The sequence below is a fragment of the Wyeomyia smithii genome, chromosome 1 (genome assembly GCF_029784165.1).
Source record: "Wyeomyia smithii strain HCP4-BCI-WySm-NY-G18 chromosome 1, ASM2978416v1, whole genome shotgun sequence".
Taxonomy (NCBI): Eukaryota; Metazoa; Arthropoda; class Insecta; order Diptera; family Culicidae; genus Wyeomyia; species Wyeomyia smithii.
Window position 1 is genome coordinate 111,884,953 of NC_073694.1, and position 13,180 is coordinate 111,898,132.

The window sequence follows — 13,180 nt, forward strand, 5'->3', positions numbered from 1 at the left end:
AAAATACGGAGGGTAAATTGGTTTCGTAAGATTATAAATTTTATGTTAAGCACGTTGTCACTCTACCAACTCTAGACTATATCTTCATCTACATATATCTCTCTTCATTTCCAACTCTGAACTTCTTCTCTCTTTCTTATCTCTCCACTATCGGAAGTTTCTAAGCTGTCAATCTCTTATCAGAGGTCCGACGTGTTTCACTCCACTATGATGGCACTATGGGCCCAGTAACATCCCCCGGCCCGTGAAACACTGTCGCATCCGCTTCGATACCTGCCGATGTTCCCTTATTGGTTTTAATATCTAGTACTGCCAGTTTCACTGCTGGTCTCGAAAACACTCCCCTGGCAGTTTGAACCTTCGCTTGTCGCACTTGACCATCTTTTCCCATGGCGGTCTCCAAAACGCGTCCTTTTTCCCAACGGTTCCTTACAGCTTCATCCACTACCATAACTATGTCGCCTACCTCCAATGGTTTTACTCGGTCAAACCACTTGGTGCGTCGCGTTAGCATGGGCAAGTATTCACGCACCCATCTACGCCAGAATCCGTTGACGATATGCTGGGCAAGCTTCCAGCTGTCTCGTAGGGTATAACTTGTACCCGCCGGAAGGGTGACGGGCTGCTTTATTCCCTTGGAACCGTACAGTAAGAAATGGTTGGGTGTTAGGGCTTCGTCTTCCGGTCCTTCTAGTGGGACATAGGTGAGCGGTCGTGTGTTAACCACTGCCTCTGCTTCTAGCAGTATGGTTTCCAATACTTCGTCACTCGGGTATCGAGGAGTGTCAGAAATAACCTTTAAAGCAGCTTTCACGGATCTTACCATCCGCTCCCATGGACCACCCATGTGGGGGGCGGCAGGCACATTGAGAAACCACATCGTATCGGCGTTCGTGAATGTTGCTGCGCAGTTTGTGCCGATCTGCTTTATAGCCTGCTTCTCTTGTGTTAGCTGACGAGAGGCACCCACGAAGTTGGTGCCATTATCTGTATATACTTCAAGCGGAGCTCCGCGTCTAGCGATAAATCTCCGGAATGCCATTATGCAGGACTGACTCGACAAACTACTACACACTTCAAGGTGGATTGCGCGAATCGTTAGACAGGTGAAAAGACACACCCATCGTTTGACAATGTTTCGACCGATTTTAACCTCGAGAGGCCTAAAATAGTCCACCCCAACGTAAGTGAATGGACGTATAAACGGAGTGAGTCGAATTTTCGGGAGCGGTGCCATTTGCGGAGAGCTTGGAGCTGCCTTTTTTACCTTACAGTACTGACACAGACCGGCTACAGTCCGAATAGTAGTTCGCAGACGAGGAACAAAGTAACGTTGCCGAATTTCATTGTGAACTGTCTCGTTATTCCCATGAAGAAATTCACGATGATAATGATCTATTAGCAAAACCGTGACACGATGTTTTCTGGGAAGTATTGCTGGAAATCTAGCTGAATACGGGATGGTTGGAGCAGCTCCGGTTCGACTCCCAATCCGAACGACTTCATACTCATCGAGAAAGGGAACTAGTTTGTGTATGCTACTAGCTTTTTCGACAGTGTTACCAGTACGCAGGTTTGCTATTTCGTCTGGATATGTTTGTGCTTGTACTTGACGAAGGATGGTCATCTCAGCCTTCTGAAGTTCCTCGCTTTGTAGAATCTCTGGCATATGTTGACCTTTCTTGAAGACTGTTACCGCCCGGTGTACGTAAGCCATTGCTCGAACCATACGCGACCATTTTGAGAAACGTTCTGGATCAAACAACTGTTCCACTATTTTGACGTTGTGTAGGTGTACAGCTCGCAATTCTTCAGACGTCGCTGTACTGTTTTTGAGCGGCTCTGGCCAGCGCTCTTCCGTGTCGTGTAGGAAATAGGGACCTTGAAACCACCGACTATTTGGATCGAAACATGGGCCTGAACCCCATTTTGTTGCTTCATCTGCTACATTTAGCTTCGACGGGATATGTCGCCACTCGTCCATACAACTAAGGGAGAGAATCTCTGCTACCCGGAACGCCACAAACTGGTGATAACGACGGCTATCAGAGCGTAGCCATGCGAGCACAGTTGCTGAGTCGGACCACAGGTACCTGCGTTGGATATTTAAAGATAAATCCGAGCACACATTTTGTGCCAGACGTGCGCCAATCATTGCTGCTTGAAGCTCTAGACGGGGAATTGAGAGTGGTTTTAGCGGAGCTACTTTCGTTTTAGCAGCTACTAATGCAGTTTTTATTTCATTTCCCATCCGAATTCTAAGATATGCTACACAGGCATATGCAATTTCACTAGCATCCACTAGCACGTGCAGTTGTATGTCACTTGAAGCTGTCGAATCTGAACCACTAAAGAAGCAACGTGGAACCCTCACTGAGCTTAGCTGATGAAGTAGCTCAATCCAACGGTACCACCGATCGCGCAAATGTTCTGCTATCGGCTCGTCCCAGTTAGTTCCCGATCTCCAAACATCCTGCATCAGAACTTTTCCCTGTATGACATAGTGTGCGATCAGACCAAGTGGGTCAAACAGCTTCATGACGGTACGAAGAACTTGACGCTTAGTTGGCACCACTTTGGTGTCCACTAGCTCTTGAATTTCCGGCATAATAGTCGTGTCGAAGGTAAATGCATCAACGGATGGAATCCAGGTCATCCCAAGAACTCGTTCTGATTCTCCGTGACCATCTATCTTAAACGGTTTTGAGCGGTTTGCGTTACACTCTCCTAGTCGAGAAAGTACTACAGGAGCGTTTGACAAGAATTTACCGATTTTAAATCCACCTGCTGCATGTATACTTTTCACCTCTTCTACCAGTTGCACTGCTTCGTCCACCGTATCAACGCTGTCCAAAAAATCATCAACGTAGTGGTTGTCAATTACAGCAGACGCCGCTCTCGGGTAAATGTTCTCGAACCGCCGTGCGTTGTAATTTTTAATATATTGGGCGGAACATGGGGAACAAGTCGCCCCAAACGTCGCAACGTCCATCACCCATATTTGCACGGCATCTTTGGGGTCATCTCTCCAGAGAAACCGTTGGAACTGTTTATCTTCATTGCGTATCCTGATTTGGTGAAACATTTCACATATGTCACCGCAGATGGCAATTTTCCTTTGCCTGAAACGAAGTAAAACGGCCGGCAACGAAGTAAGAAGATCTGGTCCTTTAAGAAGCATGTCGTTGAAAGAGATTCCTCTGGCTTTCGCCGCGGCATCCCAGATGAGGCGTATTTTTTCAGGTTTCTTTGGGGTGGTTACTACACCTAGTGGTAGATACCAACTATGCGAAGGGTCTGTTGTCTCCAGTTCCACTTTGGTTGCTCGGTGTGCGTAATTTTTTCGTTCATGATCGGCGATTTGTTCCCTAACTTTTGTAGCCAGTACTGGTTCACGCGCTAGTCGTTTTTCTAGGCTATGGAATCGCTTTACTGCCATCGGAAAACTGTCTGGAAAACATGGGTTATCTGTTCGCCAAAGCAGCCCCGTTTCAAATTGATTTCCCTTCAGTACAGTCGTACTCTCTAAAATCTGCCACGCACGTTTGTCCACTTCTGCATCTAAATTTTTAGAAACTGAAGCTTCCTCAATCGCAAAAAAGCGCTTCATCGATTCGTGAAGCTTACTGTTGCTCATGGACTCTTCCACATGGACGTGAAGTTGCTCGACGACGGTGGCCATCGGCGAGTTTCTGCCAAATATGCACCAACCCAGTCTAGTCTTGGTAGCTATCGGGCAACCGTCACCCTCGCGCACTTTGAGTGATGTCAGTAAGCGAGCGTGCTCTAAACCAATGATAATTTGGGGGCTCACGTTAGTGTAGTTTTCGATTGGAAGACCCCTCAAGTATGGAAAAACTTTGGAAAGATTGTTATAATCCAGTGTCTGGCTGGGTAGACCTAAATTCCGAACCGTTCTCACGTTCTCCAGTGCTAACGATGATTTCCACCCAGTTCCACCCACTTTCAAGTGTACGCGCTCCGATTCCTTTTCGTGGCGATCTATTTTCCCTGTCCAGCTTAACCAGAGTGTTTCAGGTTTTCCCGAAAGCCCTAATTGTTTGGCTAACCCCGCTTCTAATAATGTCGAGGAAGAGCCATCATCGAGAAACGCGAAAGTTTTTATTTCAGTACCGTTTCCAAACAGCGTGACCGGGAGGTATCGAAAAAGTGTATAAGAAGCAGCGAAATGATGGTTCTGGTGAGCTATTGTTAGCCATACTAGTCCCAGCTTGCACTTCCAAAGCATTGCGAGAATAATGCAACAAGGGATGATGGCGAATACGACAACCGTCTATCCCACACTCTCGCGTCGACCGACATGCACCTTTCCAATGCGGTACCAAACAGGATCGACAAAGCCTTTTTTGGTTAACAGCTATCCACCGACCGTCTAGATCCAACGATTTAAATCCAAAACAAGCTAATATCAAATGTTTACTATCCCCACAGAAGCTACAGGTTTTATCAGGTTTTCTCCTCTGATTTTCATCTACCTGCGTGACAGCCTTTACCGTTTCCCCCGAATGCACGAAAAGTTTTTCATTGCGTTTTTTCTACTTTCTGGGGATATCAACTCGGGTATGTGATTCATCATTTGCCGTGAGATCCGTTGCAACATTGAATAAACCCTGCATGAATTCATTGAAGGTCACCAAGTTGACCTCGCCACGGGAAAGTTTGAAACACCCCCACTGCATTTGTAAAGATGTCGGTAATTTTTCAATCAACTCTTGAAGCAGGATTGGGTTTGATAGGTGGTTTGGTTGTTCGGCAATAATGACATGTTCAATTAAATTTTGTACGGCAAATCCGTACTTAACGATAGCTTTTAAATCGTTTCCCCTCAAAGGCGGAATATCCCGAACGTCTTTCAATAGAGAATTTATCAATAACTCCGGTCTCCCATACAATTTACGGAGAGTCTCTATGACATGTGGTACTGACGCCGGCATCAATAAGCGGCTACGCACCGACTCTCTCGCATGACCTTCCAGGCAACGTTGCAATCTAGCCATATTTTCGTCGTTGGAATAACCGCAAGCATTGGTAGAGTTTTTATAATTACTGTAGAACATGGGCCAATCCCGGGGATTTCCGGAAAACTTTGGCAAATCTCGCGACATAACTGAGCGAGCCGCCGCCTGCGCACTCGTTAATCCTACCGCTGGGATGGCGGATTGAATTTCCGATGTTGTTCGGACTGCAGAGACTATCGGCACCGTCGGCGTAGTATGGTTAAGAATAAGCCCAGAACTAGACTGTCCCATGTATGGGGACGTCATTATCGTTGTCGACGGGTATAATGGTTGGTTTACTGATTCCACCCAGGGAAAACTAGTGCTCGGACAACTAAATGGAACAAGCGGGACGGGATGCGAATGGCTGTGTGTTGAAATGGCACTGACTGGTGACAAAAAGGACCGATTGACTACACTATCAGCCAACATCGGAACGTTTGATCGCAAATAATCGGCAACCGTTACATTTGATTGTGTGGGAATATTCGGAATGATCTGTGTCGGGGCGGACTGCATGCTGTATGGAGTGGATCCGAAATTATGGCAACTCGTATTAGTCGTGGTGAAAACGTCATACGAGCTCGTAACGCTTGCAACAGCTGACGAATATACCGGCACGGTACTCAGGTTTGGATCTGCGACTGAGTTACTACCTTAGCGATACCACCGTTTGTTATTGATGAGATGACACCACTCGTATAGGGGATACTAACATTAGTTTGTACACTAGTCGGAACTAACAGCGGGGTAGAGGTTTTTTGTTCTGATTGACTCGTAAGTACCTTACTGATATCGTTCGAAAATTCTGTTTTCGGACCAGCTGATCCCGTGGTCGACCGCTGACAAGACGTAGTAGCTACTTCGCCACTATTTACTTTCGCCCCAGCTTCTCCCTCCAACCACTTCTGCAGCCTTTCCTGATTGGCCCTCGAACTGACACCGCTCCTACTGCAAGCAGCGTCGGTCCCTTCTTCCATCTCCATCAATAGAGAGAACTTACGTTTAAGATACTCTTCCTCTTCTTCGATCCGCTTACGTTGCAGATCGCGCTGCGCTTCCAAAAGGTTTAAGCTTAATTGTAGTCTAGCCTGCGACCTTTTACTACCTTTGCTTACAGATGACTCATTGAAGGATAAAACGGACTTAGTGTTGCTCCGTTGATCCTCAGCGCGGGCACTGTAACGACGACACATCCAGCTGCATTCTGGCTCAGCAATCGAGTCCGTAACTCCTGCACATTCATAGTGCTCCCAGCGCTCACATTTGTCACAGCACACCATATCATCGGCAGAATCGTTTCGTGTGCAACTCGCACAATTTCGTTGATTTTTCTGCTTTTCTCCTCCTAGAGACATCTTCGGTTGTACTTCGATTTTCCTCCTACTCAGAGATGAAAATCTTTGTAGAATGTTGTAACACGGCAGACAGAATAGACACTGTTTTTCAGTTGCTTACTAAGCAGCTACAAAGCTGTAATTTATTTATTCGTTTTAGTTAAGGGTAGGGTAAGTATTTTAATTTATTCTTACATTTTCAGTGTTCTTCCAACAATTCTAGGTTCCGGTCTACCGAAGGTTATAACGTCGACAATCTATAGGTGTACAGGTAAGTATTATTTTTTTTCAGGTTAACTTTCTTAGTGTTAGCGGTAAGTAGATTTTTTAACTAAATAAACGGTACCTGCTAATCTTCGCACTACCTAAAACTTTACTTGCGTAATAGAACTTTAATGAATTTAGCAAATATCAATGAGAAAAAAAATACGGAGGGTAAATTGGTTTCGTAAGATTATAAATTTTATGTTAAGCACGTTGTCACTCTACCAACTCTAGACTATATCTTCATCTACATATATCTCTCTTCATTTCCAACTCTGAACTTCTTCTCTCTTTCTTATCTCTCCGCTATCGGAAGTTTCTAAGCTGTCAATCTCTTATCAGAGGTCCGACGTGTTTCACTCCACTATGATGGCACTATGGGCCCAGTAACAAGGTGTGTGATAAGTGTTAAAACCCATCGCATTGTGTAATAAAAGAACGATGCCACAATACTCGGACTAAAAGTGTAAAACATGGGCAAATCCCACTCAAAAGCCGTATCAAACAACGGAGATCCACAGGTTAACGTACAAAACACCTTAGATCTCCATAGTGAATTCCATTCGGATCATGCACTGAAAATTATGCTGATCATGTGTATGATTGCTCGCGATTAAAATCTACCAATTGTACCGGCACCACTCGCGTGTACAGGCGCTGAAAATCGCCAAATCAGTAGCAAGCATAAACCTAGTGTAAAATAATATAGACAAAAAGTGCGCGAAAACCGGGAAACAAGCTGGTCGAAGAAAAATCAGTTATCCACAAAAACATTATGTAAGAAGAAGAAAAACAGTAGTTTAAAACGTGGCTATGGAAGAAAATCGGGACGAGGCGGATGCACCCGCATATGTACCCAATACAGAAAATAAAAAAGTGATTCGTAAGACGCCAGCGCGAATGACAGCGGCGCAGAAAAAACAGTTCTATGAACGCGAACGCCAACGTTGGGCGAAATTACGACGCGTAGACTGTTGCCGCTGGCGGGGTTGGTGTAACGCTAGGTTGTACAATTTTTCTATTCGACGGTCGCTTGCGATTGGCAATTTCACTTCGAATTTTGATAAATTCTGCTAAATTTGGGCAGAAACGGCTGTTCTTAGCATGCTCTTTGTCACAGTTGAGACACTTGATTTGTTCGGCTTCCTCAACAAGACTGCATGCAGCGACTCTTGATGTGGCAATTCTTTGTGCCATGTCGATAGTTCAAGCAGTTGGAACACTGCGTGACATCGCGATGAATCGGTTTGTATCGCTCCCATTGCACGATGATGTTGAATAGGGCGGTGATTGTTTTCACTGTGCTTAGTGTAGTTGACTTCCTGGTCAGGTGGATCAGGTATAACTGATCACGATACTTGATGGCTTTGTTGTGTCTTATCATTTTGTATACTGCTTCCACTTCTAGGCCGCAAGCGACAAGCTCCGTTTTTAGCTCGTCCAGTTCCAACTCCGGTAAACCACGCAGTACAACTTCGAATGGTTTTGTAGCTGCAATATCGTGAGTGAAATACTCCGCTTTTGTTTGCTTCAGGTAAGCCTCTACTGCCTTGTAATGTGGGGTGGATGGAACGACGATTTTATAGCCGTCCGTGCATAGCCTCAGGGTAGCTACCAGCCCTTTGCTGATAAGTTCATTGAAGTGTTGCCTTAGTCTAGGCGGGAAACCTTTTACGTAGAAAGGCGGCATTTTCTCCTTCTTTTCCGTTCTCTCGGTAGTTTGGTCAGCCAGCGATGCAAACTTGTTAGCAGCTAGTATCTTCTTGGCGATTCCATCATCCTTTTTAGCAGGGTCACGAGGACGCTTATTGCTTTGCTCCTTACTGGAACCCGTTTTTCCCATTTCGTTGGGACCCGACAACGTACTGTTGTATAACGAATGCGATAGGTAAAATAAACGAATGCGATAGGTAAACTAAAACTTTCAGTTGTTGTAACAAACACGTCTGTACACACCAAGCGTGAGACGAAGAATAATGCGCTTTCACGCTCAAATTTCGCTTATATACCGACAAACTGTGAGCAGCGTTGCCCATCCTCTTTTTTCGAACGTAGTAGAATGGTATAGCTGGAAATAATTGTTCCAGTTATCCCATTCCACAACGTGCGAAAAATCTTTGTCAGAGCGGATATCGCGAGCTATCTGGACCATGAAGCATTTATGCGATAATTGAATGAAATTTGCAACTGCAGCAACCAGCCTCTCTCAAGGCTACTAAATGTATTTGGAAGAGCATAATGAATGGTTATTACTAAACTGCAACTTTGATTGCAGTTTGATGCTGATACAATTGCGCAGCAGTGTGATGTATATTACGATTCATTGATACTGTGCATCACAAGCGGTATATGCGAAACAAATCCGATTCCGAACAGAACAGTTCAGCAAGTTCTGCTCACGGTGCTGAGTCCGTTTTAGAAAATACACCGACCGTTTAAGAAATAACACTTCATTAACAAGGATGTAACGTCTTGAAGAAGACGCTTATTGCTTGACATCACAGCAGAATTTCCACCTTCATACTAATGTCTACCGTACTAATGTCCATGCGACACGGGGAAGGAAACATTTTTTCCTTCCAAACCGCGCAACACGACACAATACATGTTATTTTGTTGCCTTCATGAGAGAGCTATCGGTCCGGCTCGACAGAATGTCCACAAGAAATCATTTTTATACATCCATGCTACGAAACTGAGGAAAAACTTTAAAACTTAAAATAAAGGTGGAGCTTATCAAATGATCGCTCTGAGCCAGAATGAATGAGATGTATTTTTTTTTCGAACGTTGTAGAATGGTATAACTGGAAATAATTTAGTCACACCTATTTTTCCAGTTATCTCATTCCATTCCATTGAAGCAAAAATAATATACGAAACATATACGGAAAAATATAACGCTTCTTACCATAAAAATGATTAACCCTAATCGAGTGTATTCCCAAAGCTATTGCAAAATTTAATTGATATAAAACAGGCTGTCGTAATTCTACGTTAAGCTTGCGGTCGTTTGTTATAAACAACCACTTCCACTTTTCTGTTATCGTTTGTTGGTTCCAAGATTTCGGTAGAATCGGAAGTATTCTTTCTTTATCTTCCCTCGAGCATTCGGGCGCAGTAAATTTGTCTTTAAACTGCAAAATCATCTCATCGAAGTCTCTCGCTTAGCGTTTCAATAAATGCAGATCATCTTCAGCATCAAATCGAAAATGTTTTGCCTTTCTCCTAGAAAGGTATAGCAATCACTGGAAAAACCGAAGGTATAAAAGTGGTCCCAATAGCCGAATGTCATATACCACTCGACCCCTTTCGACGAACTGAGCATTTTCTGTATGTATGTATGTATGTGTGTATGTATGTATGTGTGCATGTGTGTGTGTGTAAGTGCAACTTTTTATTCTCACTCACTTTTCTCAGAGATGGCTGGACCGATTTTCATGAAATTAATTGCAAATGAAAGGCCTAGTTGCGCCAAAGGTTGCTATTAAAGTTTATTTTAATCGGATTTTTAGTTAAGAGGTTATGTATCAAAATAATCAAGAAACATCAATATTTCAAATGAAAGGTCTAGTTACCCCATAGGTTGCTATTGAATTTCATTGTAATCGGTTCGTAACTTTGTCCGTTGTTCATAAAAATGTGAAATCACATAATGAAAGTAAACATGTTGACATTCTCCTAACGATCACTTGCTAATTAAAAGGTAGAAAAGTTATCCAAATGGCCGAATGTCATATACTACTCGACTCAGTTCGGCGAATTGAGCATTTTCTGCATGTATGCATGTATAGGTGTATATATGTGTGTGTGGGTGTGTTCGTGTGTATGTGCACGTTTTTTTCGCAGTCACTTTTCTCAGAGATGGTCTGACCGATTTTTCCTATCTTAGTGTCAAATGAAGGGTCTGTTTGCCGCTTAGGATGCTATTGAATTTCATTGTAATCAAACTTTTAGTTTTGGCGCTGCGTCAAAATGTGAAAAACGCTCTTATATCTCAGAAGTTATGAACATAGTAGAGTTCAAATTAATGGGCTTTCAAACCCTTTAACAATGAATTTCACAATGTTTCAATATGTGGTTCGAAAGTTATAGAAAGAAACGTAACCTGAAGACTGTTAAAAACTATAGCCACTATCAAAATATGTGGCCTCAACAGCATTTAAATTTGTTATTGTACTATTTCAATGTTTGCGGTCTTGCTCGGGATTGAAGTTGAAATTAAAAGTCATGTCTATCATTTCACTTTTTCTTTACCCCAAATATTACGTCAAATATCACATAATATACCTAAATTATTACTTTATATATAACATCAATATTCTAGTACCCAAAGAGTGGAAATACCTTCATTGTATTGTATTTGAAAATTTGAGGTTGTTTTCCAGAAACCGGAAGCTGCAAAATCGGGTTTTAAAGTGAAATATGGAGTTTACTCCCGGCTTGCGAGCCCGGGATAATGTTCCTGAAAAACATTGGGTAATGTTTGTCCCTTTAAGGTTGTTTCCCAGAAAACGGAAGCTACTATGTATCTAGAAATTTAAAATGGCGTCCTAAGTTCATTTCTGGCCTCTGGGTGTAACGCTTCCGCAATACTCATAATAGATGATATTTGGTCATCTTAAGTTGTTTTCCAGAAACTGAAAGTCGGCATCTTCGCCATCGAAATAAAAATGCAGTCCGGTCTGTCTGTCTGTCTGATCCATATAGGCTCGAAAACTACCGAACCGATAGACGTCAAAATTTGTATGTAGGGGTTTTTGGTTTCGATAAAGGTTCCTATGATAGTTTAAGACCCCCCCCCTTTTCTGGAAAGGAGGGGTCCCATACAAATGAAACATGAATTTCTGCACAATTCAAGAACAAACCAAGCAAATTAAACCGAATTTGGCATGTGAATGTTTTATGAGGTAACAAATATGTTTCATAATCGACCTCAGGCAACATTTTGGATTGTAAGATGGCGACTTCCGGTTTCTGGAAAACAGCCAAAAATGGCCGATTTCCACCCAATATAACAATATCCGGATCTACACACTTAGATATTATCACCGAGTACGGTAAAATAAATTACTGAAATTTCAACAGCTGAGATCTCGGTAATACATCGAAACACCGAGATTCTGTTAAAGCAAAAATCAAAAACCTGTCAAACTTTAACGAGATTCTCGGTAATGTTTCAGCGAGCCACTCTGAAATTCAAACTGTCAAATTATTACGAGAACTTCGGTAAAATTCACTGACGTACGTATTTTGCCATTTTTCAGATAATCCAGAATATGATTAAAACGATTAAATATACAAATTAATTTATTAATTACTAAGTCAACTAATTCAATTCAGCATTGTTAAAAACCGGAGAGTTTTATTGATTCCAAGAAATAAAGAAACATCTATCACTCTGCAACTTCCATCCTGCGAAGAGAGTTGATAACCTGCGAAATTGAGTGAAGAAGAATTAATCGTTTTCTTCGAATTTTCTATGCAGCAAAAAAACAAGCTCTGAGAAAAATTAATGTATACTCACTCAATATTTTAATTAATCAGATCATTGCAGATTTCTTTATATAATAATAATCAGCCGCAAAACCTGCTCCTTTTTTTCTACACCCGGACACGAAAAAACTGTTAGTGTGTGTCCAGAAACACGCGTTATTCTGACAGCTCAGTTTTCAGGAATCTCGGTAAAAGGCGTTATTGTTCGACGAAATCTCGGTAGAATAATGTCAGGTTTCCGAGATTCGGTATTTTAGTTTACTGAACTCGGAAGTTTTCGGTTTTACGGATTTTTTCGGTAAACAAATTTACGATATTGCGGTAAACACGTTGAGTTTATGATTTCTCAGTATTTTTTCCACCGAACAACGGTAAACTGAAATATTTTCAAGTAGTTCAGAATTTTACTTTACCGAGAAAGCATAACGCAGTTAAGTGTGTAGAATGATACACAGGAGCTAACATCGACCACAGTGTCATGAATAGAGAGCCACTGGCCTAAAACATAATACACAATCATAACAAGCCATCCGCGTTCATACATTGATACCCAACAGTAATATTTATTGTAAACAGATGACGATGCAACAGCATTGTCGTTACCCTTCAATTCGCTCATTCTATACCCTGCCGCGCAGGCATCGCCCGTTAGTGCAAGCCTACGAGGCAAAAGGGATTCAAATTACAAATATCGAACAGGGCCAGTGCCATCCAAATTATTTAGCCTTGAATTATCGAACCCGGCTCTCCAGCCTGCTCTTTCTTTCTACCATTAAGATAGGTTAGGCAAACATTGTACAATCAGTATATAAGGCCAGAAATTATCCAAATAAAGACACTCGATAACGTACTTTTGACCAGATTATTCCTATGCGTGACAAGGTCCGTTCTGGTGGATACCCTGGAGGTCAATACTTCCCTGGTCCACCATAGTTCGGAAACCAGGAACCTGGGAGAGTTTTTTCTCAAAAGGCAAGTAATGTTCAATAGTGACCAACTCCTTAAAGTGAAACAACCATATAACACGGCGACAAACAACATGGCATACCGTGATAGGTGTGTGATAAG

At 42.6% G+C, this 13,180-nt stretch overlaps 1 protein-coding gene across 1 annotated transcript; it reads right to left on the bottom strand.

Annotated features, from left to right (window-relative positions):
- Positions 1–205: 205 nt before the first annotated feature.
- LOC129717089 (uncharacterized) lies at positions 206–4,249 on the bottom strand. Its single transcript, XM_055666930.1, has one exon. The coding sequence runs from the start codon at positions 4,247–4,249 to the stop codon at positions 206–208; it is 4,044 nt and encodes a 1,347-aa protein (XP_055522905.1).
- Positions 4,250–13,180: the final 8,931 nt, after the last annotated feature.